Raw genomic sequence first — 22,957 nt, 5'->3', positions numbered from 1 at the left:
CTGAGGTTTCCTGATGACTTTTGGCCAGTTGATAGAATTTTGATAGATTAGCTTTTCTTGTCTTTCAGTTCCAAATTCTCCACGCCTTGGGCCTAAGGTAGAAACTATTGCTCATCTAATCATCACTGCCAATGACGATGCATTTGGAACTCTTCAGCTCTCAGCTCCAGTTGTTCGAGTGGCAGAAAATCATGTTGGACCCATTATCAATGTGACTAGAGCAGGAGGGGCATTTGCAGATGTTTCTGTGAAGTTTAAAGCTGTGCCAATAACTGCAGTTGCGGGTGAGAAAGGACAATCAAGGGGCAGTGATGTGTGTTGGAGGGAAATTATATTCTTAATGATCAAAAGCCACTTACAGATGTAGTTAGAAAAACCAACCAGAAAGCAGTAATTCTCTTGCATTACTTTTAAAAGGCATAAACGTAGAGCTTTTATTGTGTATTTATGACACAGATTTTGCAGAGTTTTTGAAAAATGTTAGCAAAACAGTATGTGAATTTTTAAAGTTTAAATGACCAAAATATGCACAAACCAATGAAAAGTAAATCAGGGAAAGTACCAGGCTTTCTCTGTGTGTACTTTTTCGTTATGTGAAAGGGATTCATGTGTAAATGATCCTGAGGAATGCAGGATAAAATGTGCAGCCGCATGGTTGCAGTGCTTGGCAACAGTCTTGCCTCTCAGCCCATTTATCTTGCTTGTTTATTTATTTATGGAGAATGTGGAAGAGGCAATGGCTAGCATTGAGTATTCTATGTAAGCAAAATGATTTCACTGCCAAATGCAAACATTAGGAGACTGCCTTTTTTATTGGTGCAGTTTCAGCATCTAGAGGGAGAACTGCCCGAGAGCTATCCCATTAGAATCTTTCTGCCATGCACTAGAAGGAACATGAGTGTGAACGGATAGGATAACACACTTGATATTTTGAAATAAATGATATTTGCTTGAAAAGATAATAAGTCAGGCTCACCTAGACCCTAAGGGGGGTGTACGTGTGTGCGTGCATGCATGCAGGGTGGGTAGCCTAGAGGAATGCCTGACTGTCTAGGGGGCCCTACACATTGCCCAACAGTGGGGATGAATTAGTGTTCTCAGAAATTAGCCCTTAGGCTACATAAGAAGACTCCTATCCCTTCCCACTGTTTGACCAGAAACAAAGCTGCTGACAACCTGAGCAGTATGCAGTAGCAGCTTTTAATCCAGTTTTTAAGGAAAGCCCATCGTTTCCAGCAAGAACATTGATGATGAAGACATGCCTATATCTGTACAACAGTATAACATATCTTTCTAGTGTGAGGTCAGAATTTTAGTTCTGTTCTTTGTTTTAAAAGGATTGTGCACATTTTCTTTCTCTTTTGTAGATAAGGGGTTATCTTTTAGTAATGGATGACTATATATTTTTGTCTCTGTCCGTATCCATTATCATTATCTGTGTCTGTATATGACAAATAGAAGAAATTATGTATACATCTTTTAAAAATGAAAGGATAAACTTGAACACCCTTTGGAGGTCTTTTCCATTTTTTTATGATCTCAAACCTATTTTTTCTGGGAAGAGAGGTAAAATCTTTTTGTTTAAAATATATGTAGTCAGTATCCTCAAAAAAGCTTTACAAGTATATCTATGGAATTTGATATGTCATAGTATTTTACTAGTGTATGGGCATTTTATTATCATATTTGGGAATAAATCTTAGCATTTTGCTTTTTATCTTTATAGGTGAAGATTATAGCATAGCTTCATCGGATGTGGTCTTACTAGAAGGGGAAACCAGTAAAGCTGTGCCAATATATATCATTAATGACATCTACCCTGAACTAGAAGAATCTTTTCTGGTGCAGTTGCTGAATGAAACAACGGGAGGAGCCAAACTAGGGGCATTAACAGAGGCGATCATCATTATTGAGGCCTCTGATGACCCCTATGGATTATTTGGTAACCAAACTAGTTTGTGTCTTTCTTTTAACTTGTTGATATAGATCATACATTTCTTTATTTTTAGGGACTTAGAATTAATTTGATCATGTTTCCCTTTTTAATCTGCTGTTACCAATATATAGTATATCTATGCACCCTCCCTAACAGTAGTTAGTGGTTATTAAAAAAAGAAATCAACATCTTAGCATAAATACAGAAGGGACAAACTTTTAGGCTTGTAAGTCACATCTGGCTTCTAGATGTGTTTTGTGGGCCTTAGACAATTCTTTCAAAAATTAATTTACATAATTTTACACAAAAATCTGGATTCTTTCTTGAGTAGCAGGAAATCTGGCAACATTGAGCCTCCCTTCCTGCATAGCATCAATCATGGGAGCAAAATAGCAGCCATCTCTTTGGACCAGGCTTGCACTATGCAATTAGCCAAAGAACTCACTAGACCTACTTCCTTCATGACTGGTACATGCCTGACCCCTATGTGATTCTCAGTTTGTGATTTGTGCTTCTGTCATAATGAGTAATAATGGAAATTTTGGCAGGCCTGACCAATTAGTATCACAGCATGTTACTCTGATTTTGGGGGGTTTAGCTATTTATATTTAGACTGCGTAGGGGGAAAAAAACAGCTATCGGATGATAATAGTTAGCTCTTTGTTGCCTCAGTTTCACTTTGTATTTGAAATTAACTTTGTTCTGCCCTTCAGGTTTTCAGATTACTAAACTTATTGTAGAGGAACCTGAGTTTAACTCAGTGAAGGTAAACCTGCCAATAATTCGAAATTCTGGGACACTCGGCAATGTTACTGTTCAGTGGGTCGCCACCATTAATGGACAGCTTGCTACTGGTGACCTGCGAGTTGTCTCAGGTAATGTGACCTTTGCCCCTGGGGAAACCATTCAAACCTTGTTGTTAGAGGTCCTGGCTGACGACGTTCCGGAGATTGAAGAGGTGAGAGGAATGGCTAGTATAGAATGACACTGTAAATCATACCTTGTCTTATAGTGACTAGAACAGATGGCTGTTGTTATGGCATTTATAGACAATGTTAAGTTAATTATTTCTGCAAGAATTTTCAAAATATGGTAGTGTAAAAGTGATTTTTACAGATAAACAGAAACAAGAATATTCTGGAAAAAGATCTGGTACATATCGCAGTTCACTAGTGTAAATTCTTTGTACAATTACATTGTATTTTCCCACATTTTCATTAAATGATTAAATATATTTAACATGTATATTTATACATTTTTCCATATAAACTCTTCATTTGTTTGTATCGAGACTCCCTCTTAGCTTGAGTGTGGGCCAATCGATCTTAATTAAATTTAGATTTTGATTTTCTACTTATTCACTTATTTGTTCTTCAATAGTTTTGAAAATTTGCTATATGACAAATACCATTCTAGACATATCTGCCTGATACTTATTTTTCATGGTGAAGAAGCTAGGTGGCAAATAAAAATAGAGTCTCGATAGGAAAGTTGATTCATTACTAACATATATTAACTGAAGATGATTTTATATTTTGAAATTCAAGTATTATGAAAGCCTAGGTGTCATTAAGTTACTTTTAATAGCATTTATTCTTTAATAATATCAAATTTTCATAGAAGGGAAGTTCATAACATTTCATTTGAATGCTAATTGTATTTTTCAGGTCTAAAATATTATATATTAGTTAATACATATAAAACATTTCTCCTTCCTTCTTTCTAAATTTAGGTGGCATTATGATATGATGTCTTCTGTTTTAAATTTTGTCAGAGAATTTCCGTTTAAGATAATGTGTGAAATAAAGCATAGTAGATTAACTACTTATGAAACATATACACAATATTTTCCCTAAATAAAAAATATATAGAATGGACATACAAATGTATTATTGAAATATTAACTATAAACAGGATCTTAAAATTGATTCACAAGATTACATACCTGAATATTAAGGAATTTAAATGGCCTGTTTGTTATGTATAATTGTGCTTTACTATGAAAAGTTGCTAATGTATTATTCTGTTACATGTTGGGTTTGTAAATGTAATGGAGGGAGTTCCTTGGATTAGATGTTTATCACCCACCTGCATCATTGTTATTTTAACTTCAGAACTGGGATTCTGTTAAGGAAATTTTCACTGTATTTTTAGGTTATCCAAGTGCAACTAACTGATGCCTCTGGTGGAGGTACTCTTGGGTTAGATCGAGTGGCAAGTATTATTATTCCTGCCAATGATAATCCTTATGGTACAGTAGCCTTTGTTCAGTCGGTTTATCGTGTTCAAGAGCCTCTGGAGCGAAGTTCCTGTGCTAACATAACTGTTAGGCGAAGGTATATGAAAAAATGGCTTGCATCTGCGGGGGGATGGGGATTGTGGGTGGCGGGAGATGAGCTCTTGTGCAATTAAATAATTTAAGTTTGGTGGTTATTATATAATGTAAATTCTTTTATAGGTCTGGTAATTTACTAATTGAATTATGCCTATGAATATGAAGAGCCCAATATATTTATCATACCTATTATTAGTGAAGTAGATAATAAATTATACATCATCAGGATTTCTATCCATAGAAAGTTATTGCTTTAATCTATTATTTGTTTGAATTAGAACTTAAATACAACTAGCTTCCAAATTAAAGCATATTCAGATGCTGTATGAAGTAGGTGGTTTTCAGGTTGTTGTTTTCTCCGTGTGTGTGTGTGTGTGTGTGTGTGTGTGAGGCAGTGTAAAGTTCACCGAACTCCTTCAGAAATAGAAAATTAGGGGTCTTGGGGATTTGTGGCAAGTAATTACATTTTCTTAAAATGCACTCATGCTATTATCATTATTACCTTGTTTCAGTGAAATCTGGTAATGAAAATTCATTTTCTAATTCTGTTTGATAATTTTGAAATGGATATGATTTGCATATCTTGCAGGATATCTTTATAGCTTGGTTAAGAATAACTATTGCTTAATTGGAAACTAGCAAGATTCCTTGCATGAGAAAATAAAATGTTGAAAGACAAAGATAATTAAGAAACATAGCTGTGTTTGTACCGTTCCTTTCTGTACTTTAAAAAAAAGTGAAAACTGCAGTCAGTATTTTCCTTTTCTATGTAATCCACAGATTGCTTTGAGTGCTTAACCTGTCTTTTAATTGTCACTCCACATTTTAGCGGAGGGCACTTTGGTCAGCTGTTGTTGTTCTACAGTACTTCTGATATTGATGTAGTGGCTCTTGCAGTCGAGGAAGGTCAAGATTTACTGTCCTACTATGAATCGCCAATTCAAGGGGTGCCTGACCCACCGTGGAGAACTTGGGTGAATGTCTCTGCCATGGAGGAACCCCAGTATACCTGTGCCACTTTGTGTCTCAAAGAACACGCGTGCTCAGCGTTCTCTTTTCTCAGTGCTACTGAGGGCCCTCAGTGTTTTTGGATGACATCATGGATCAGTCCAGTGGTTAACAACTTGGACTTCTGGACCTACAGGAAAAACATGACCAGGGTAGCATCTCTGTTTAGCGGTCAGGCTGTGGCTGGCAGTGACTATGAGCCTGTGACAAGGCAATGGGCCATAATGCTGGAGGGTGATGAATTTGCAAATCTCACAGTTTCTATTCTTCCTGATGATTTCCCAGAGATGGATGAGAGTTTTCTCATTTCTCTACTTGAAGTTCACCTCATGAACATCACAGCCAGTTTTAAAAACCAACCAACCATAGGACAGCCAAATACTTCTACAGTTGTCATTGCATTAAATGGTGATGCCTTTGGAGTGTTTGTGGTCTACAGTATTAGTCCCAATACCTCAGAAGATGGCTTATATGTCGAAGTTCAGGAGCAGCCCCAAACCACAGTGGAGCTGGTGATCTACAGGACGGGGGGCAGCTTAGGTCAGGTGACAGTTGAATGGCGTGTTGTTGGTGGAACTGCTACTGAAGGTTTAGATTTTATAGGCGCTGGAGATATTCTGACTTTTGCTGAAGGTAAGTGATGGTTCTAAATGGATTTTAGTTTCCCCGGGCAAAGTCATCGTAGTTAATTTTTAAGATAATGTTCATAAGAGTTCTTACTGTGTAGATTCTTGCTAATGTATACAAGTGCAGTTTGGTTTAAAAAAGAAGTTAGTTAGCTTGTTAATGGTTGATGCATGAGATACGTAGGCTAATGTGTATCTTTTTTAGTTTATTAAAAAGAGAATGTTTTCAGGGAGTGTGTGGATTTTATTCCTTTATAGTGCTGGCAGTGCCTATAAGGAAACAGAGGCAACTCTAAGGCAAATTCTGATTTTGTAAGGGAAATTACCAAAGTTCATACTATTTATACTTAGAAATTATTTTCATTCAAGATTTATCCTGATTTGTCTAGTACATGTAAAAAAGCTTCCCAGTTAACATTCATTTTCCTAGCTACTGATATTTCTTACCCACGAGAATCCTCAAGGAAAATAATTTCTAAGTATAAACAGTATGAACTTTGATGATTTCATTCATACTAAATTAAGCCTAGGGATAGATCAATTTATAATAATGTTCTTAGGCTTGAATGGGATAGCTACTATAAATTTTCCTGAATAATATAGTTATAGATAACTTGGCTCACAGATTAGAATTAGAGTCAGAATCACTGATTCTTTTTCAGGACTAGTTGAATCATCTAATGTTTGGAAGTTTGGAAATTTCATTTGTTTAAAATAATTGCTTTGGGCAGGGGGAAGGTGTCTTTATTAAGATCATTGTTTAAATCCTGATTTGGGCAGTTATGGATTCCATATAGTTTTTAGCATAGTATTTTTCTGATTAAAAAAATGTATACTTATAGGAACCTCACGATATCCAAAAAAATGAAGGAAATAAGTGTTATTCACAATTCCATGTCTTAGAGCAATTAGTTGCATTTTTTTTTTTTAAGGTTTTATTTATTTATTTGACAGAGAGAGAGACAGCCAGCGAGAGAGGGAACACAAGCAGGGGGAGTGGGAGAGGAAGAAGCAGGCTCATAGCGGAGGAGCCTGATATGGGGCTCGATCCCACAACGCCGGGATCACGCCCCGAGCCGAAGGCAGACGCTCAACCGCTGTGCCACCCAGGCGCCCCTGTTGCATCTTTTTTTTGTTCAACTTTTTTGCATATACTGTTTTTGGAAATAGTAATTGGGGGTCATGATCATGATTCATATGTAGTATACTTTTTGAAATATCTAATAAGCATTATGTTTTAGAGTAAATTTTAAAAATAGTATATCACATTTCTATAAAAGTTATTTCCTAGTAAAGGATTTCGGTAATGATGGAATATGATATGTTTGGTGGAGTGGGGGGTACGGGTTAGTATTTGGTAACACTTCTCCTTATTTCAAAGGAAATAATGAAAATTTAATGAGGATAACTGGAGATGAAAATTTGAAGTTAGTTTTTCCAGCAGCTTTAGTAACTACAAAGGAAGTTTTCATGTAAAGTAATACCATTATACGAACTAGTATTACCTTGACTTGTAACTTTAGCATCACAAAATGGACTATATTTAATAGCTAATCTAGATTCTTAGATAACCTATAGTCTCTTGAGGCAGTTTTGATACTGTGAATTGATGAAATGCAGCAGGGTCATGAGAGAACATGCATTCATATCCCCTTCCTCCTTTTTCCTGCCTTTTCTCATCTCACCCTTTCATCCTCTTTCCAGAAAGTGGGAAGGAATTAGGTGGAGGACAATAGGCTGAACTGCAGATGCCCTGTTGGGTTTAGGGATGTTCATTGCTGCTTTATGTACTAGTGGGGTCCTAGACCAAATTGAAAAGTAGACGGCTTGAGCCTTGTCACTGTCACTTATCCCTTTGAATTCCTCTTCTGCCTCCTTCCTTCATTTGCTCACATTCTGGAAACTGGTATTTGATGCTGTTATCTAGTTATCCAAAGACTCATGTCATTCAGGCTGGTTCTTTCACTTAGAATTTGTCATCCCTTTCCTGTTTGCCATTTTGACCACCATTCCCTAAGTGTTCCTGGTCTTTCAGAGAGGTATTGGCTTGATTACCTGAAGAAAATTATTCACAGAAATGCCAGAATGAGAATGAGACTCCATTCACCTCGAGAGAGAGGTGTTTCTCAACAGAATGTACTTTAGAAGTCCTTTCTGTAGCCATGTCATTGTTCTAGGCTAAAGACCAGGAATAAAACCATGATTCTTTGAAATAATTCTACTCCTTAAATTTTTCCATAATTCAAAATGTCCTTCTCCACAATCTGTCCATATTAAATACAATTTTAGTGTTTTATATGTGAAAGGATATACAGATTAACATAGAGCATTGCTTGTAGTTACACTAATATTGCTCATACACTAATATTTACATATTTTTACTTAACTTTTTAAAGTGGAAGTAATTTTGGGCCTTTGTAGATTCTCTGTGTTGGTGATTTTGTTACTTTGGTTTTTATTCCATTAATTTTTTTGTAGGTGAAACAAAGAAGACAGCCATCTTAGCCATTGTGGATGATTCCGAGCCAGAGGATGATGAAAGCATCATAGTTAGTTTGGTGTACACTGAAGGAGGAAGTCGAATTTTGCCCAGCTCCGACACTGTTAGAGTGAACATTTTGGCCAATGACAACGTGGCGGGAATAGTTAGCTTTCAGACAGCTTCCAGATCTGTCATAGGTCACGAAGGTGGGTTCCTTTTTTTGTTCAGCATATTCATTCTCTTTTCTATAGAGGTCATTTTCTGCTTATTCTTTTAAAGTTTCCAGTTTTTTTTTTTTTTAATCCTTTCATTATTTTGTAGAGCTGTGAGCTGTGTATGTTAGTATGCCTGGAACTTAGCTGGAAAAGGGGTCTGTTGTGAACTGTTTAACTACTTAGGAGCCTTGCAGATTCTAGCTTGCTTCCCCCCACTGGTGTGGTTTTAGGAAGTTCGTCAAACTTGGGATGCTTAGCTTTCTCATTTGTTAAATGACAAGAAATATTACTTACTTCATAGGTTTCTTAGTGAGGATTAAATGAGTTAAAGAATGTAAAGTGCTTATCACAGTTCATAGCAAGCGTATATGTACTTAGTGGTAGTTGTTGATATTAAACAGTCAAACATTGGCTCCTTGTTCAAAAGTAACAGTTTGTAATTTGAGAGTATTTTACCCTGGATTTTATATTGTGTTGATATATTTTACAAACGAAGTGCCAAACTAGAAAAAAATTAGAAAATGCCTATTTTTTTCTTAAAAAGTAAGAGTTTTCTTGAATCTTAATATTTTACATCATATGTAGGATTTTGCATCTACAGGCCAATTTTCGCTTCCAATATTTTAGCAGTTTTTTTTTTTTCTTTGAATAAGTCTGTTTGAGATAAAACTGGGTGTTTAGTAGCCTGTGTTTCACTATAGTCTGTGTTTAAAAATATTAAATAAGTGTACCTCAGAAAGAGAAGAAACAGCAAGGATACAGATCATGTATTTGGCTCTTTCACAGATGAGAAAACTGGGACACAGCGAGATTAGGTGTCTTGACAAGGTCGTCCAGCTCCTTAGTTGCTGTGCTTGAAACTAAATATGTTTTAATGTGTATTACCTTATACTTCACTATACTTCCAACTTGTGAGTTGATTTAACTTACCAATGCAAATGTCTGAGCTATTTTCCATCAGTCTTTCCTTTTATCAGTGGTTCAGAATCTCATGTTGTCACAGCAATAGTGAGTAAAAACGACGAACAGGTTGCTCTAAGTCGAACCCAAAGACAGATCAGCAACTCTCAAAAAATTATTTGTAATATAAGTAAAAAGTCACTGTAGAAGTTAATGTTAATAATAATGACAACAACAATACATTTATTGAGGGTTTTCTGTGTGCCAGACATTTCACATCCATTATTAAGATAATTTGAATAACAGCCTTATAAAGTGGGTATAATGGTATACATCTCGTATTCTCATAAGGAGAGTTAATTTCTGAGAAATTAAGTAGCACACAGTTATTCATAGTGGTGCTTAACCCCAGTGCTGCCTGAATCCAAAGCCCATATAATATAACAAAATTTGTGGAAAGAAATTATGTTTTGCTTGAACTTAAATCTGCTGCAGAACTCGACATCGCAGGAACTTTCGGCAAATATTTCAAGTGATTTGAGTTGGAAGAATAATGACTTTGAGTAACAATATTTGTGTGAGAGAAGCCAATTGATGAGAAAACTTGACTCTCTCATGTTAGAGGTGGAAATTAGATTTTTAGAGATAATAGTTGAACTCAGGAAAATTAATAGTATCTTTGTGGATAGAGGAAAAAAACAAGGTGTCAGAGAGGGAGCTGTGTGGAACACAAGGCTAAGGTGCTAGGAAAGGAAAAAGACCTTTCTGGAGAGAGAGAAGTCTCTGCCAGAGGTGGGAAGAGACCAAGATAAGACTGTGTTTTCATTAATTATCAGAAAGAAAGTAATCACTATGTCTTATGCTAACATGGGCATCCTGTGAGATTAGATTCCCAAATGGGCTGGAGGAGGCAGTGGTAAGTGTAGAGGATTTGAAAGGAAAACTTGGGATGGGAAGCAAGTATCTAAGGACGTAGAGGTCTTTGGGCAGTGCTCCTCAACGAAGGGGCTTCAAGTCAACGCCCATCCACAGAGTGTTTGCTGCTGATTTGTGATAAGCTTAGAAGTTCAAATAAGCCTTTCTAGAAACTTTTATAACATTTTCATTTTGCTGAAGTTCAAAAGCATTGACTATGGGCTTATGATTTGTATGTCTCTATGGGTTTTTTTTTTTTTTTTTTTTTGCAAAGAGGAAAAAGGATTAGTAATTAAAGTAAATGGCCTAAATGTGTTATTGGTTTAAAAATGTGCATTATCGGGGCACCTGGGTGGCGCAGTCGTTAAGTGTCTGCCTTCGGCTCAGGGCGTGATCCCAGCATTATGGGATCGAGCCCCACATCAGGCTCCTCTGCTAAGAGCCTGCTTCTTCCTCTCCCACTCCCTCTGCTTGTGTTCCCTCTCTCGCTGGCTGTCTCTCTCTGTCAAATAAATAAATAAAATCTTAAAAAAAGAAAAAAAGAAGAGAGCATCTTTTAAAAAAAAAAATGTGCATTATCACATTACTCTAGGAGCATAGGTTTGGTACCGGAAATAAAACACTGAATTGCTTTTATTGCTTGCATGTGTGCTCCCTAGATTTTTCATATTTTCTAAATAAAAATTGGAGTGAATTTTTATTCCTTTTCTTACTTTCCTATACCTTTATTCCCAAGTTTTTTTCCTCAAGTCTTAATTCATTTTCTTTTTTCAAAAACATTATATTGAACCTGAACGATTCAGATTTTTGCGTGTATTTTTTATGTTACCCCAAGCTTGCACAGAGAAATGTACCAAGCATATATGTTTGTCAAATTGAATTAATGAAAACTTCATGGTGATTCTTCAAGAGAAGTGCTAAACAAACAGGGTAAAAAAAAAAAAAAAATCATGCCGTGTGGTCTTAAACAATGTTAACACTGCTTTTGGCCTAGTGTTGGAGTTTCATTTATGTGGTTAGATGTAAAATGTGGACCATGCTGAACTCCTGGCTCTAGAATACATTTCCAGTACGTGGGGAGGAATTGCCTTAGTGTTTAACAATGTATTGAATCCTGTAGAATCTATTTCTCTTTTTTTGTGCTAAAACAATTGGACAGATGCCCAGTGGTGAATATTACTTTCTTTCAAATGGAATGGGCAAATTTAAAAATATGGGACAATAGATTTTTACTGTGGTTGAAGACTATGCATACATGTGCCCTTTATAAATCCATGTTAGATACTTCACTCAGTCATCCAACTCAGCAGCATCATAATCATCATGTCATATTCATTGGATTTAAAAATTTGCCTTTTTAAGAGACAGTTTGAATCTTTTTTAAAAAGGCAAAGACTTGAACAAGAAATGCAATTCTTTTTAAAAATACAGAGCTGCTGTATTAGAAACACTCAACTTGTTTCTTGATTGTTTATACTGATAGTTTGTGTTGCACAGTGTTCATATCCCTATAATTAGTTTAAATCATTTTCTGGCTATTGTAGAGGGCAGTTAATTTGGATGGCCCATGTATAGTGTGTATACATGCATCTATTAAAGTATATTTCCTGTGTGTTAATTTTCCATTATTACACACAGTGTAGTTGATGTTTATCTTTTAGAAAAACTCTTGGTTTGTTTTGGGAACAAGTAGACAAAATAGGGTTATTAAAATACATTTTATGTTTATATTTCTTAATCTGCATTAGGCTAAGCCTAGACGCTATATGATAGATCGTCCATTTTAGAGTTAAAAGTCCAGCTTTTGGTGGACTCTGGATTTTATATCAAGATGAGCTTCCGGGTATGTTGTCAGACTCTTCCGTGGATAAGGGCCCTATTTAGGCCTTCATCCTGGTCAAACGCTAGAAGACAGTATAGCTCCTAGAAAAATGTTAACATGAAAATTACAACCTACCCTCTCTAGGACATTCCTTTTTCCTTTCCTTTGTATTTAAAAAACAAAGCACTTGTTTCTCAGTCTTGTTTTTCTACAACTGTTCTTTGACCCCTCATCCAGGTAGAGGATAACTTTCTGGTAATTTTTCCCAGGAGACATTTTAAATGGACTTGGTTCCTGGGAGTCTGCTTTAATGAGGAAAATCACTACCTCCATTTTGATTATTTGTTGGGAAAAATTTTCACACTTCTCATGCGAAATACTTTCTTTACCTTTTATTTATGTGTGCGTGTGTGTGTGTGTGTGTGTGTGTGTGTGTCCTGCTTCAAATTGTGTTTCTTGCTATATTTTCTTGCAGGTTACTTGCATGGTAACTTGTTTAATTTTTAAAGGTGATATGGACTGAGTGGTATTAGACTTTGAGGGTTTTACATGTAGTAAGTTTGTAGGAGGATTTTACTTTGTTTCTCTCCTTAGCATTTCATTTTTATTTTCACCTTTTAATGGTATATTATTCCCAAATCTCCATGTACAATCTTGCAAACATTTTTTATTATTATGATTATAGGTTCCCCTTCAACATGGATCTTTGTCGACCTTTGTTTTGTTTTCTTGCCACTTGCGTTCATAATGCATTTTTAGCACTTGATCAAACTTCTATAATTTTCTTCTTGAAGTTTTACTAACTTTTGTGACTTAAAAAATTTGAAAAACCATGACTCTTTAAACCTTTTTATTTGTGTCACCTGACCACATTGTAGGTGAAAGTGCTTAATTACTCCAAGGCTCTCTTTGTGTCTCTCAGTAATAAACTCTTCGTTTAATACAAAACTACCCTATGAGAAATTCTGCAAGGTGTACAATAGAGGAACTCTAGGATTTCTCATAGTCGTGCCTGTTTTGTTCATATGAATTACACAAGTAACACAAATTTTGAATGATATACTGGCAATTATGGCTGATTGTACAGGCCTTCAGTAACCCTGAGACAATCTGATTCCTAACTATCAGTCCCTATATGGTTAAAAAAACAAAACAAAACAAAACCTAAAACATAGTCTACTAATGTAATGGTGATTAAATTTTTTTTGTATTGAAACACTTAAAAATGTATACATTGAAGTGTCTGAGAAAATGTTATTTAAACCTCTTTCTGATGCTTTGCCTTCTTATGTTTTCCACTCTCCCAAAATAATTCATTGCACTAAAGTTATTTGTGCTAAAATTTAGTATGAAAATTTTAGTGTGTCGGCACTATTTGGCAACGCGTAAGACTTTTGAATTGAGTGTATTTTCAGCAAGCCATGTGGTCATCAACAATACTCCCTAAGAACTTACTTTCCGCTTTCAGCGGTTTAAAAGAAACGATTGTCACGATTTTCTTCAAATTTAAAAGTATTATGTGAGGATAAAAACCAGGAATGAAAAGTACAAAGTGTCTAAAATACCTCAATTATCCAGGAAGGAAAACTGTAACTTTGGTGAAGTTACAGAGGCTCATGTACAAATTTGACACCTTTCCTTTGTATTTCTTTTTATAAAACAAAATCATTGATGGTATATGTAAGTTACAATTTAAAGAAATGTGATTTTCAGGTATTTGCAAGCATTTTTTTATGCATGCATTGTGTAAAATCACATTGCATATCAGTGTAAGGAATTTGTGTCCTTTTGAGAAGTGAAAGAAGAATTTACTTGTGTTATTACTAGTTTTGACCATAAGGCCTTTATTATTTTCTTTAATTTACAGAACATTTATGTTCTGGTGCATGTTTTGGAGTGTATAACAGTTTGTGCTTCCCATTTTAGCATGTGCTTTTGGTAACTTTTACATATTGAACTTCCTGAAGTTCTAAATGAAAGTATTTAAAAGTGGGATCCCTGTGTTAATAAACAATAAGCATGTATAAAGCTTCTGAAAAGTCCAAAACAGAACAGCCTTGTAATGTTCTTGGAAAAGGTGCTATAATATTTGCATGTTTGGGATTTGAGTTTTGTTGAGTTCCAATGTTGTTTATTTTCCATTAAACATTTATCAATCTGTACATTTCATTTGCAGGAGAAATTTTGCAATTCCATGTGGTAAGAACACCCCCTGGTCGAGGAAATGTTTCTGTTAACTGGAAAATTATTGGGCAAAATCTAGAACTCAATTTTGCTAACTCTACTGGACAACTGTTTTTCCCTGAGGTAATACCACAAAGAAAAGATTTAACACAAATATGTAGAGAAGACAGTGTATTTTGAAGAAAATGAGAAAACTCTGATGATGTAAAACAAAGTTTAACAGAGATTAATGGGAGAGTTTGCTTAGAAACCTAGAGGAAGAACATTACCCAAAGAAGTTCTAAGACTTAAAAAGTGAGTTTGTTTTTTCCTATATACATGGCAGAGCTCCTCGAAGGAAACAGGAAAAGTCAACTTTGTATTTGAGCCAAGCTCTCTTCCTGCTCTCCTGGCCTCCCACTTCTGGTGTCCACTGTGTCGTTCCAAACATGATGGGTAGTGCTTGTCCTTCTGTCTTACTCCTCACTGTCTCAAAACTTTACGTGCAAGAGGATAGCAAATACAGCTCTAAAAACAAATATCTTTTTATGTCCTGTTCACACCATATTTTTGAGGTTTCATTTAGAAACTTTCTGATAGTTTGAAAGAAGGCAATTGGTGGGAAATAACTTTATAAAAGCTTTTTTTGGGTAGGAGATCAGCACCGTTTAATCATCTTCATCTCCTTTCCATACTCACTCAGTATGAATTCTTGTTTGATAATGCGTTCTATATTCTTTTTCCTCCTCATTTCCACTCCCTTAATATTAAGCCAAGCTCCATAACGTTCTGCCTTGAGTAACTGCACTGGATTCCTATACTTGCTTTTCCTGCAACACGGCCTTCTTTTTCATGCTCCCATTTTCCCTGTTCACCACTGCTGTAGAAATCCCCCAACGTATTGCTTTGTCTTAAATTTTCAATAGTGCTACATTGCATGTTGGATAAGATCTACATTCACTAGCTCAGCATTCAAGATCCTCCACAGTTAGCCCCTATCTGCTTTATGCCTAGTTTCCCATGAGTCAGTGGTTTTTATTTCTTTTATTTTTTAAGCCATAGGATGCTTGTTTAAATGAAAATGTATCTGGATGCACAATTTATAAGTCCAATAAAAGCAGGAGGTATTTGTGTTCAGTGACAATAGAGGGATGAATTTCTTTCTGTTTCTCTTAGGGGATATTGAATAAAACAGTACTTGTGCATTTGTTGGATGACAACATTCCTGAGGAAAAAGAAGTATACCAAGTCATTCTGTATGATGTCAGGACACAAGGTAATTCAAAATTCAATTTAAATTTTTTTTCTTTTTAGAAAAAAATAGTACTTGCCATCTCTATATTTAACAACTAGATGTGTACTAATTAAAAAGTACTACTTTATTTTTTTTTAAGTATAACTTTAAATATCGTCTGTCCCATAAAAATGTTAGATCTAAAAAAAAATCAGCCCCGAATGGGAACACTTCTCTTTGTGGACTCAGGAAAAACCTCTAAAAATTTTGCTGAATATTTTCTTATGGAATAAAATACATTTCCAAAGGAAGAATTTTTCTGTAATTAATTTATATTAGCAGACCAATTTGGATTTGGACCATTTATATAGATAATTCAAATGTAATCACTTTGAGCAAATTATCTGGGTACTTTCTTCCGTGTCTACTCAATGTCTGTAATTCAGAAGACCATTATAGCAAATAATAAAGATAATATGTCAAGTGAAAAAAATTTTATGATTTATTTTCTAGAAAAAGAAAACTGGAATGTAGATTCTGTTTGTCCACCAGAAGATTTCTTTTAAAGGAGTGAATGAAATAGAACACTTTATGGGTACTTCAGTATGTTTCAGAGAGTGGGGCTATATTTTAAGTAATTAGAAGTTAATGCCAAATCACTATTAGGTTTCTTGTGATTCCTGATGTTTTTAGGAGTTCCACCAGCAGGAATTGCTCTGCTTGATGCTCAAGGATATGCAGCTGTCCTTACTGTAGAAGCGAGTGATGAACCACATGGAGTTTTAAATTTTGCTCTTTCATCAAGATTTGTTTTGCTGCAAGAGGCTAACATAACGATTCAGCTTTTCATCAACAGAGAATTCGGATCTCTAGGTTTGTGTTACTCTAGAGTGAATGGGGTTTCTAGGCAGGTTCTTTTTTAATATTCTACTTGTGTGGATGAAAGCCATTGCTAACATAAATCAGAGACAGGGAAAAAAGTTTAGGATTTGTTAATTCAGAACAGGACTTTATAACTTCTTTATTTTTGAAGTTTATTTATTTATTTCTTTTAGTAATCTCTACACCCAGTGTGGTGCTCAAACCCAAAACCCCGAGATCAAAAGTCACATGCTCTTCTGACAGAGCCAGCCCTAAATTCTTCATTTTTGAAAGATTAAAGTAATTTTCTATCACCACAGAAATGCTGTGTAACAATCATAAAAATCTCAGTGGTGTATAATAATAGGCTGGTTCTGGGTCCACTACCATATGTTGGGTTTGGCCAAGGGTGGCCCAACTCCAGATGTCTCTCATTTTTCTCCTGGGATCATTGGAGGTCAAAGAAAACAAGCAAACACATGCCAGGCCTCTTGCGGTCTAGGCTCAGAACTAATGCATAATCACTTTTACTTTGTACTAACAGCCAAAACAAGTCACAGCCACACTCCAAGTCTAGAGGCAGTGCAATATACCTTGTCCACAGTGGGACATCACTGAGTCATTACATGGTAAAGGCCAAGGATATAGGAAGAAGTAAGGAATTGGGGCCAACAGTATAAGCTACTGCAGGTGTTAGGAAAGTAACAAGGCTAACACTATATTATTATTTTAAAAGTTTAATAATAAAATCTTTTATTGTCCAATTTAATTAGGAACCATTAATGTCACATATAGCACAGTTCCTGGAATGTTGAGTCTAAAGAACCAAACAGAAGGAAACCTAGCTGAGCCAGATGTTGACTTTGTCTCGGTAGTTGGCTTTCTGATTTTAGAAGAAGGGGAAACAGCAGCAACCATCAACATTACTATACTTGAGGTAAAGCTCTTTATTTTTGCTGTTATTATATTAAATCTGAATAACCACAAAGAAAGTAGAAATTGATGGAATATTCTGGTACCTTTAAATCAGCTTATTTCTTTTTGTGAAGTTTTGAAACCACACAGGGGCTTCTGTTCTTGTCTGAATAGGCTGGTCTGCTGTTGTGTATTTTATTATAGAAACATCTCGTGATAAAGAGAATTTCCTTAGGGCCGTCCCCTTTAAGATAGACATTGGCCTAAGAGATTCCAGGGGAGCATTTTCATTATTCCGAAGAATTCATTGGACCAGCAAATCCATGTAGGTCAGCATTTTAGTTGTTAGGACTGGTTAAATTAGAGATAGTGAGAAACTCACCAGAGGCTGTTAGCATAAAATGTGATTACGGTCAAACTTAAAGTTATCACTGTGGCTGACATTGGATTGTAAATGATTTTTCATATTGTGAAACCTCATGCTATTTCAGGACTCAGTGTTTCAACTGCCTGAATATGTTTCCAAGAGGTTTATGAAAATAGTATGTATGGAGAGGGTAGGAGATGGTGTGTGTGGTGGGTGGGAGGGAAGAGAATAAGTATTGCTTTAGAAAATTTTTCAATTACTATGTATTTGGGGGGTTCTATTTTTTAAAAGGTTTTATTTTCTCAGAGGCTTTTTACTTTAACAAAATTATAAGTAGTGCAAGCCATCCACTATCTGAAGTTAGTAACTCTTATTTTGTTGATTACCATTGCACGGTGACCTGATACGATAGGATGAGAACTCTAGAGCGATAAGATAAAAGGTAATATTCAGCATATGACGTAGAAGACGCAATTTGATAAAACTGTAAACCAAATATGTATTTCAAATATATAATCTATTAATATAACTGAATATAAGTAAATGGATTATTCCTTAGATGTGGTAGTTTTTAAAACAGAAAATATGTAGCCAACCGTTCTTTTCTTTGCAGAGTCTAGTTTTATGAACACAGAGTTTCCACTTTCCCTTTTTTTCTCTTTAGGTCTTTGTAGCCCTTTCTGTTCCTTGAGTAGCATGAAATCAAGAAATTGCAGGCCTGTATATATAGAAATCAACCAGGCCTGGGTTGGGGGGGGGTGGTCAGTGACAGGGGGGTTGTTGCATGAGAATGAGGAACAGCAGGGGTGGGTGGGGACTGTCCCTTTTACATCCTTGATTCTGTAACTCCCTTTGGTGTATATATTATAGAAGATAGTTTAGAGATTGTTTCCTATTTTTTCTCATGGAAATACATCTCCACTAAATAAAATTAATAAAATAAAATGTGGGGCGCCTGGGTGGCACAGCAGTTAAGCGTCTGCCTTCGGCTCAGGGCGTGATCCCGGCGTTACGGGATCGAGCCCCACATCAGGCTCCTCCGCTATGAGCCTGCTTCTTCCTCTCCCACTCCCCCTGCTTGTGTTCCCTCTCTCACTGGCTGTCTCTATCTCTGTTAAATAAATAAATAAAATCTTTAAAAAAAAAATAAAATAAAATGTATGTAGTGACTTTATACACACACACACACACACACACACACACACACACACTTTGGGTTTTTATGTAAATATTATTGGCTGTCTAGTCACGATTGACATGGGTTTGGTAGTCCTTAAAAGTTTGAACACCTGTCTTGTTTTCAGTGCTGTTATGGGCACTAGTGATTAATTGTAATAGTGTATTAAAATTAACCATCACAAATAGCTGTCACTTTTTTTTTTTTTAAGATTTTATTTATTTGAGAGCGAGAATGTGAGGGAGAGAGTGAGTGAATCCACAATCAGGGGGAAGGACAGAGAAAGAGGGATAAGCAGATTCCCCTGCTGAGCGGGGAGCCCACCACAGGGCTCCATCGCCAGGACCCTGGGATCATGACTGAGCTGAAGGCAGACACTCAGCCAACTGAGCCACCCAGAAGCCGCTAGCCATCACTTTTTAAGGACTCTTTCTAGGCCAGACACTGCATACTTATTATTTTTAATCATTATTATAATTCCCAAAGTAGCTCTTATTTTCCCCATTAGAAAGATGGTGGAAGTGAGGCCTTTAAGCTGAAGTAACTCACTTAAAATTACAGAATTTGGTGTTAGGTCTCCTTGACTGAGAAGCCTGTATTTTTTTCATGGTATTCTGTTCCGCATTCCAATCATTGGATATTAAGGTAATTTAAAATCTTTTGTTCCCATTATATTTAAAATAGATTTGTATATTTATGTAATTGGTTTACATATTATGTTAGTCTAGGAAAAAATGATATATTAGCAGTTTTATGTGGTTCAACCTAGTAACTTATCATACAACCAGGTATAAATTTATACTTTTATTATTTTTTTAATGTCAGCATCATTGAAGTATAATTAACAAATACTGCATGGTATCACTTATCTGTAGAATCTAAAAAATACATAAAACTGTAAGATATTTGAGATGTATATTGTGGTGATTTGATTTATGTATACATCGTGAAAGGGATTCCCATCTGTTTAATTGACACATTCATCACCTCACATGTGTATCTATTTTTGTGTGAAAATATCTAAGTTCTATTCTCCTAGCAAATTTCAATTACATAATACAGTGTTGTCAACTATATAGTCACTATGTTTTCCATGAGAGCCTCAGACCTTATTTATCTTATAGCTGAGTTTGTACTCTTTTACTCTCTCCTTTTCCCCCTCCCCTCAGCCCCTGGCCCTGGCAGCCAGTTTTCTACTCTCTGTTTCTGTGAGTCTTTTTTACTTCTCTTCTCTTTTCTTTTTTTTTTTTCTCTTCTCTTCTCTTCTCTTTTTTCTTTTCTCTTTTCTTTTCTTTCTTTCTTGGACTCCACCGATATTGCATGATATCATGCAGTATTTCTCTTTCTTTGTCTGACTTACTTCACTTAGCATAATGCTCTCTAGGTTGATCCATGTTGTTACAAATGACAGGATTTCCATCTTCCTTGCGGCTGAATAATATTCCATTGTGTTTATATACAGCATATCTGCTTTATCCACTCACTCATTGATGGACACTTAAGTTGTTTCCATATCTTGGCTATTGTGAATAATTCTGCAAATATGGGAGTACAGATACCTCTTTGATAGCCTGCTTGTATTACCTTTGGGTATATATGCTGGGGTGGGATTGCGGATTATGTGGTAGTTCTATTTTTAATTTTTTGAGGAACCTCCATATTATTTTGCATAGTGGCTGCTCCAGTTTACATTCCCACCAGTAGTGCACAATGGTTCCCGTTTCTCCACATCCTCGCCGATACTTATCTCTTGTCTTTTTGATAATAGTCATTCTGAGATGTGTGAGGTGATGTCTCATTCTGGGTTTGATTTGCATTTCCATAATCTGTGATGTTGAACACATTTTCATGTATGTATTGGCCGTTTGCATACATCTTCCTTGGAAAACTGTTCACTTCTTTGTACATTTTTAAATCAGATTTTTTTTTTTCTGCAGAGTTGTATGAGTTCTTTATATATTTTGGACATTAACCCTTATCAGATAGGTCATTTACAAATACTTTATTCCATTCCATTGGTCGCTTTTTCATTTTGTTGATGTTTTCCTTTGCTGTGCAGAAGCTTTTTAGTTTGATGTAATCCCACTTATTTATTTTTGCTTTTGTTGCTTTTGCTTTTGGTGTCAAATCTGAAAAAAAAAGTAGCCAATAATTGAACATAATAATAAAAAAATCATAGCCAAGACATGTATATTTTTAAAATTTTAAATCTTTTTATTCTAGGTTTGCATTTTTTATACTTGTATACTATTTAAGCATATATATTTATCAGATAATTTTAAAAACTGCTTGTGAGAGGTCATTACTTTGAGAGCATAACTGTAGGGGATTTAATGGATATAATTTTTACAGGATGACATACCAGAGCTAGAAGAATATTTCCTTGTGAATTTAACTTATGTTGACCTTATCATGGCTCCTTTAACTTCATTTCCTCCTAGACTAGGTATGATATTTGTTTGTTTGTTTTTCTTTATTCACTTCAACAAAAAAAAGTTATTCATTTTTTAATCAAAAGTGATCACTGTAATACTTGTTAATCTCAGCTATAGAAGAAAATATGGTGAGCTTTTAGATTTATTTTAATTTAGAGACTATTGTAGTTTTGTATATTGAAGATCATAAACACATTTAAGAATTATTTATTGTGTGATGCTTTTTAAATTTTATAACTATTTATAACCAAATTTGTAATCCTCAAAATAGAATTAGTTCTTAGGAAGGCATTTTTCCTTTTAAAATTTCATTTGCTGTTTTCATTAGATCTCCAAACCCCATCAGATGATTTTATTTTGCTTTAGGTTAAGCAGAACTTTTGTGTGTTTTTTCTGTTCTCTGCTTCTTTTTTGACCTTTTACCTCTTTCTTTTCATGCTTTAGAAAAGACTCAGTTAATTCATTACAGACTGAAAGGTAAAACTTGAACCTCAGTTTACATTTATACAGATTAAAAAGATGTATTCTTATTTTAAAACACAAACTTTTGTTTGCAGTTTAGACATTTAATATTGGAGATTTTATGTGAAACTTGTGGGTTTGACAGCCCAGGAGGTGGTTGTGATGACTAGCACAGTGGTAGCCTGTTCCCATCGCTTGGTTTGAAGGTGCTCTGGACAGGGTGGGAAATTAGTCTGGGTTAAAGGAGGAGAAACATGGCCAAGAGGAGTGAACTAAGGAATAGGGGCTCCTCATTCACTTTTGAGGCTCAATATGACAACTTTGAAAATAAAGGAAGGGAATAATCGGTTTTTAACATATTATTATTACTATTATTATTTGAAAAGTTACAATTCTTTTGCAAAAGAAATATATGACTCCAGGGACTAGACTATTGATATCAGGCGTTTATTACAAGATAATTATTCATGCTAAGAAAACTAACAGATAAAGAAATATGGAGTCATATTTCTTTATACTCACATTAAAGGTAATTTAAATAGTTTATCTTTGTTTAGTGCTTTCTAATGCCCCTGTTTCAAGTGCTTTATATGTTAGTACCATTATTCCTTCTACTTTCACATTTTACAGATGAAGGAGCTGAGGCTTCGAGAAGCTTAGTAACATGCCCAGGGTCACACAGCTAGGAGATGCTGGAGCTGGGCTTGTGCTTTGTAGCCTCTAGTCTGATGGGCACAAATTTTGATTTTATATATATATATATATATATATTTTTTTTTTGACAATGTTCTCTTCACTCAGAGAGAATTACACTCTCTCTATCTCTTCCCCACCTAGGCAGCTGCCATAAGTATCCTAAGAGTAAGGTAGAGCCTCTGAATTTTAAAAGGGAAAGAACAAAATATTAAAAAACTAAACAGGAACAGGGTTGGTTCATATTTCAAGCCTGAATAATGAATGTTGGTAACATACTCAACTTGGTAGGCAGAGTACAAGATAAAAAGGGATAAGAGAAATCTACGTCAGTCTCAGTCTCTCTCTCCCCTTTTACCCCATCCTTCCCTCCTGTCTCAACTTGTATCTCCTTGCATCTCCTTCTTACAC

The 22,957-nt window shown here is 35.4% G+C and overlaps 1 protein-coding gene across 1 annotated transcript in view; it reads left to right on the top strand.

Moving 5' to 3' along the window:
* ADGRV1 (adhesion G protein-coupled receptor V1) overlaps positions 1–22,957 on the top strand; it is a 471,428-nt gene that overhangs the window by 68,238 nt on the left and 380,233 nt on the right. The window contains exons 28-38 of the mRNA XM_008700836.2: positions 69–284; positions 1,727–1,942; positions 2,650–2,894; positions 4,091–4,272; positions 5,101–5,912; positions 8,384–8,593; positions 14,416–14,546; positions 15,579–15,678; positions 16,330–16,509; positions 17,271–17,434; positions 21,309–21,402. Of these exons, the coding sequence (XP_008699058.2) occupies positions 69–284; positions 1,727–1,942; positions 2,650–2,894; positions 4,091–4,272; positions 5,101–5,912; positions 8,384–8,593; positions 14,416–14,546; positions 15,579–15,678; positions 16,330–16,509; positions 17,271–17,434; positions 21,309–21,402 (2,550 nt within the window). The remainder of the gene's footprint in view (positions 1–68; positions 285–1,726; positions 1,943–2,649; positions 2,895–4,090; positions 4,273–5,100; positions 5,913–8,383; positions 8,594–14,415; positions 14,547–15,578; positions 15,679–16,329; positions 16,510–17,270; positions 17,435–21,308; positions 21,403–22,957) is intronic.

This window comes from Ursus maritimus, unplaced genomic scaffold (genome assembly GCF_017311325.1).
Source record: "Ursus maritimus isolate PB19 unplaced genomic scaffold, ASM1731132v1 scaffold_5, whole genome shotgun sequence".
NCBI classification, from domain to species: Eukaryota; Metazoa; Chordata; class Mammalia; order Carnivora; family Ursidae; genus Ursus; species Ursus maritimus.
The sequence above is the reverse complement of the archived record's forward strand: the minus strand, read 5'-3'. Positions and strand labels throughout refer to the sequence as shown.